Source organism: Rhinichthys klamathensis, unplaced genomic scaffold (assembly GCF_029890125.1).
Source record: "Rhinichthys klamathensis goyatoka isolate OS25496 unplaced genomic scaffold, OSU_Roscu_1.1 h1tg000695l_1, whole genome shotgun sequence".
NCBI classification, from domain to species: Eukaryota; Metazoa; Chordata; class Actinopteri; order Cypriniformes; family Leuciscidae; genus Rhinichthys; species Rhinichthys klamathensis.
This window is the reverse complement of record NW_026607121.1, coordinates 679,114-685,113: the sequence shown is the minus strand read 5'-3', so window position 1 is coordinate 685,113 and position 6,000 is coordinate 679,114. Positions and strand designations below refer to the sequence as shown.

The window sequence follows — 6,000 nt, the reverse complement described above, 5'->3', positions numbered from 1 at the left end:
TGACAATCAAAAATTGTATGCTTATCCTGAATTCTTGTTTGACAAGCAAAAGCCAGTACTTCAATTTTAAATATAATTTAAAGAAATTATACCCCAAATTATACCTCAGACCCCAAACAGAATCCCCCATTGAACTATTATAAAAACGCTTTTGAAATTCCTTTTCTATTTGTGCAGTTAGATGCATCAGGGTTAAGAAACAGTTTTTGTTCGCTTCAGATCTAATATGCAATCACAAACTCAACATTAATCTTTTATTTTTTACAAATATATCCTTACTGGTTTTACAAAAGATAACTGAAGTAAAGTAGTAAAGCATTTGCATGTGTGAATAAACATGGAAAAACTGGTGACACTGGAATAAGGTAAGGTACACGACAGATGAATAGAAGTCAAATTAGAAAACATTTTACTTGAATACTAATAAAAAATATATATATATAAAAAAATTGAGCATGTAAAAAAAAAAAAAAAAAATGAAATTCAGAATGTTTGAAACTTTGGCATCTAAAAAAAACAAAAAAAACAGGTTACCCCACCTTCAGAACAACGAGAAGCAGAACACAGATTTTTTTTGTGCATATAAAATAACATTTTAAAAAGCCATTTATTCTGAATCTTTTAAGATTTGCCACTCTTCGGCTGCAGACAGGATTGATCATGTTTTGAGGCGTGTCTAGAGGAGAGATTAAAATAAGTAAAAAATAAAACTACTTATTTGGCATGTAAAAATTAAGGAAATATTAACTAGTGTTACAAGGAACAAAAACAGAGACCAACAAAATGGCTGTCAGGAGTCGTACCGTTTTTGTCTGTACTTTTCTTGGTCAGCAACAGGCATCATGTGCATAAGCTCCAAACTAGCGTTTATAGTTTTCAGCATTTGAAAACGCTCTTTGCCCCGTACCTAGAAAACAATGAGGAAAAAAAAAAACCTTAAGAAATTCATGAATTGTCTTTTTGTAAAATAAGTTAATTTAAAAATATTCCCATGCTACACACATGAAGAACGTAGAGGTCTTCGTCAGAACTGGAGTCAGCCTTGATCTTCTTGCACGCAAGACCAGCAGCAGGGAGCGGCTCTTTTAACTGATCAGAAACCTGACGCTCTGGTGTGATTGGGTTAAGGTGAATAAGATTTAACAGATAAAATAGTTACAAATAATGCACATAATACTGGGATGGGTTAGATATTACCATTTTTTTCAATTGCTAAAACACTAAACCCCATTCTCTGGACCAAATGCTCAGTGGCCTAAACATGTTTGTCAAATCACTCTTTAGGCAAAACCTCCAACAAGTTCAGTTAGACACTATTTGCAATTCTTATGCACTCTTTTTGCAAAACTCTAAACACATTCTCACTCACTAAAGCATTTTGCACTGTGCTGGAAATCAAAAGTTGAACAACTACAACACAGTTGTCATTGTTTACACACAACCACTTGTTCACATTTGTTTTTTACGATGTGATTAAAACAACTGTACAACATATAAGCCAGTTCAGAGTGCACAGGTGCACTGACGTTGATACAAACAATGGATGCAAACTATCTGAGAGGGAGAGGAGGAACTGTACGTCTAAGAGGTGATGGACGAGGAGGAAGAGGATGAGGGCGAGAAAGAGCTGGCTCTGGCACACCAGAGGGTTTTTCCCATTGCCTAGCAAGGGACATCATTGCCTGTGATGTGAACAATGTCCTCAGGATGGACCCAGCACAAAGACGTGATGCTGAGGAAGATTTAATCTAACATTGAACTTTTTTTGCAAAATATTATTTTTGAGTGTACTATAACATGAAAACATTTGGAGTTTTCTATAACCTTTTGCAGTTGGGACTACTGCATTTTTACAGTATGGAAATGCTGAATAAACAAATTCAATCCTACACAATATTCACTACAATATTATACTTGCAGTACACAATATATTCAGCTAAATTGCAATAACAATACTTTACCTAATTGCCAAATTGGTTTACTGTATCCAATATTCTTTTTTTCTGCAACTACGTGCTCTGGATGCAGTGTTTCAAATTTTTTGATGTAGTGCATCAATTGTCTTCCCTGAATTAGGGCTGTTGATTTAATGCATTCATTTAATTAAAAGGCACAATATGTAAGATTTTTGAAATTAAAATATCCAAATACCACTAAAACTGTTAAATATTTTGTTGACTTGTCTACTTACATTATCCTAAATGTTTCCAACATTGTTTAAATCCAGAGAAATAAGCTATTTTAACCAGTGTAACGGCCCGTGTCATTGTGTCACCCGTCAATAACGTCATATCCAGTTTTACTTCCGTAGAGACCATGGAAACACTAAAGACACTTTAAAGGGATAGTTCACCCAAAAATGAAAATTAGCCCATGATTTACTCACCCTGACGCCATCCTAAGTGTATATGACATTCTTCTTTCAGATGACTACAATCGGAGTTATATATAAAAAAATGTCCTGGCTCTTCCAAGCTTTATAATGGGAGTCAATGGGTATATTTTTTTGGAAGTCCATCAAAGCGCATCCATGCCAAAGTGCTCGACACGGCGGGTTAATAAAGGCCTTCTGAAGTGAAGCAATGCATTTGTGTAAGAAAAAATATCCATATTTAAAACTTTATCGACTAAAATAACTAGCTTCCGGTAGACAGCCGTACGCAAGTCGACTTACGTCAAGAGTAACACTTGACATATGACGTAGGAGTAGCGCAAGCTTTGACACCTCTCGCGGTTCAAACAAACAGGGCAAGCGCGTTCGTCATTACGTTGTGCGTCAAGTTCAAGGGTTACTCTTTAAGCGCAAGTCGACTTGCGTACGGCCGTCAAATTTACATTTTAACGTCTAACCCTAACCCTAACCCTAACCCTAACCCTAACCCGAACAAAACGAACTGTTATTGGTTGTGTTACATGTCAGTTAAACGTCCTCTTGGGCAGTCCTTGGCCAATGAAAGCTGCGATAGAGTCCAGACTTCCTGCTGTAAGTCTAAAGGTCTGGCTACACGAGACTAGTTTTCCCTGAAGAGATACAAGTTGTTGTTGAAAACAAAAATTAAAAAGGGACGCGCATTCATTGCGTTTTACAGTGAAATGAGGGTTCCATGTCTTTAATAAAATCATCACATTAATTTCCCTCTCATCCAATCGCAACCCACCCCAAAATTAATTGGAATTTTATGTTTCATTACTTGGCCCGACCGACCCGTGGATTATTCCGGTGTCCGGAATAATCGTGCTCTGCGCATCACTATTGTGTGCTCCCGCAGAATGTCCTGAGCCCCGGCTCCGTTTGAGACCAGCAAGTTTTGAACCGATCTTTCTGGACAGGAACCGCCTTTCTGCAGTGGAAATGGGTTCAACGGTTCGAGAATGGACACAGGTAGTGGTTTTTTTTTGGTGTTTAAAGTTGTGAGAAATGGTTTAAAGAAATGTCTTAGCAATTGTACATTTTTTTAATTTGAGGTGGTATCCATCTTATTTTCAGCCTCCTCATTTAAACACTTACTTCTCTTTGTCCTAGGAACCATCTCCCCATTAATCTTTTTCAGGTTGTCTTCCTCCGTTTTGCGGTCACGGCCTGGACATGCACACACTCGAACTTCAAAACATCGGCGACCAAGGACCTGTTTGCTGTGAATAAAGAACACCACCAAACATTCAACCCTGATCTCAAGTACTGCCAGTAGGGGTGGGAGAAAAAAAATCGATCCATCGATGCATCGCGATTCTCTTTCCAACGATTCTGGATCGATTCTGAGAATTCCAGAATCGATTCTGAGCTTAGTTTTTAACCAGATGTGCGATGACATTGAGTTTGCTTTAGAAACACCCGTATTCTGCTTGCTTCCAATTCCTCACACACATACACCACTCGAACCTTCCGTAAAATAATCTTTCATAAAGTTCGGAAAGGTTGAAGCGAATTACAAGGACATTCACAGGCTTCATTGCACAGGATACGCTATGAGAGACGCGCGCTTTCTTTGATGTTACACTTGAAGTGTGCTGTTGCCCGTCGGTATTTTCCTTACAAATGCTCTACGAAGTCATCATTTATGTGGTTTGGAAGGCAGTGGACTTATATATTTAAAATATGAACCTCACTAACAGAAGGCTGCTTTCAATTTCAAATGCTGACGCGCGCTTTGTTTGTGAGACTGCTCGCGCATGCGGCTGTGCGACTCCGTGTAGTGGTTTAATGTACTTGTGCAAAATTAACGTAAACACAGCCAGTTATGTCTTAAGGGATTAAACGGACAGGACACACCGCATTACTTCTTTTATTTCAAAAGAGATGCGTGCGTGAATGCAGCTTAATAGATCTCCCGCAGTGACAGTCTATGATGTCATAGTAAAAAACAACAGTAGGCTAAAGATGAAGAAAAATCACTCACAGTTCTTGAATGGAAAACGTTCAGATAATCTATAGGCTACTGAAAGCACTTTTTGTTTGTTGTTTGTCATATTTTTCTATGCTCCTCTTTATTATTTGTTATATTAGTTTAAAATTCTTAACATACAACTGTTTTAATAAAAACAAATTAATTTGTAATTATTTTTTAAAAAGTACTTAATTACTTATGTAAACTAATGAATTAATAAGGGGTGGGGGGAAAGGTAGATAAAGAATCGTTCTGGAATCGGATCGTGACTCCCAGAATCGGAATCGGATCGGATCGTGAGGTGACCAAAGATTCCCACCCCTAACTGCCAGTACAAACAAAAGAAGAGAAAATAGGAGAGAGGGACTCACTCGAATGTCTCCAGGGTCAGTATGGTGAGAATTGGCCTCCTATTCATCCCACCCATACAGCTGCTATTGCACATGAAATTCAGTAGTATGGTGGTTACCACTGAACCCAGCTAGAGGGACAAAGACAAAATACAATCAATGAAGTTACAGAGAAGCACCGGATCCCCGGTGTCCTGGCCAAATTCCTCCATTAGCCCTTATCAATCATGACCTCCTAATTAATCCCCATCCTTTGAATTGGATCTGTCACTCCCTCTCCATCTATAGCTGGTGTATGGGGAGCGCACTGGCGCAGTTATATTGTGGCTGCCATCGCATCCTCCAGGTAGATGCTGCACACCGGTGGTGGATGAGAAGAGATCCCTTTGGGGCTACACAATTAATCATATTTTAATCGCTATAACTTAAATGATTTCTGCTTTTCTGAAAAAGAAAAAAATCGTTGCGATATTTGCCCAGTTGATTATTTGTCCTTTTTTATTTAGACATTTCCATTATCTTGCATTGGTAACAAGCATACACCATCTTGTATGGGCTTGCCAGATGTCAAGAGAATAAATCCCACAAACAGGGCTTTTCTCATAAAAGGATAAATTTTCTGCCCTGATGATCTGACAACACAGACAAACATGGAGTTTAACAATGTTCATTGTGAAATTATTTTCGTATGAAAGCGTCATACAGCCAGCCTGTGTTCCTTTATGAGGCCGTGTGTGCGATTTGCTGCTACTAAATCTGAAAGCGAATAAGGCAGCAATAAAGAACACTTTAAAATCTAGTGTTCATGTGATTTTATACATTGCATAATGTATGCATAATCGTGAAACCGTGATTATTAATCATACCAACAAAATCTATAATCGTTGCATCTAATCGACATAACACACATTTCCGAGGACAGCATTGGGCAGGATATGGAATAACATTGTTTAAAATAATGGATTAAAATTAATTAATTTTTTTTAGATTTTCCATCCGATTAAAGCTGCTGTAGGTAACTTTTGTAAAAATATTTTTTTTCCATATTTGTTAAAACTGTCAATATGTCCTGACAGTAGAATATGAGACAGATAATCTGTAAAAAAAAAAAAAAAAAATAAAAATCAAGCTCCTCTGGCTCCTCCCAGTGGTCCTATTGCCATTTGCAGAAATATACCGCTCCTGGTCAGAAACAACCAATCAGAGCCAGGAGGAATGTCTTAGCAGTGTCAATCACGCTCGTGTACGCGCTGATCACACCCCTC

The 6,000-nt window shown here is 38.0% G+C and overlaps 1 protein-coding gene across 1 annotated transcript in view; it reads right to left on the bottom strand.

Moving 5' to 3' along the window:
- Positions 1-525: 525 nt before the first annotated feature.
- Positions 526-6,000, bottom strand: part of LOC130076855 (cellular tumor antigen p53-like) — a 37,454-nt gene continuing 31,979 nt past the window's right edge. The window contains exons 6-10 of the mRNA XM_056242127.1: positions 4,757-4,866; positions 3,509-3,633; positions 1,003-1,109; positions 804-907; positions 526-676 (exon numbers count right to left, since the gene is read on the bottom strand). Of these exons, the coding sequence (XP_056098102.1) occupies positions 622-676; positions 804-907; positions 1,003-1,109; positions 3,509-3,633; positions 4,757-4,866 (501 nt within the window). The 3' untranslated portion in view covers positions 526-621. The remainder of the gene's footprint in view (positions 677-803; positions 908-1,002; positions 1,110-3,508; positions 3,634-4,756; positions 4,867-6,000) is intronic.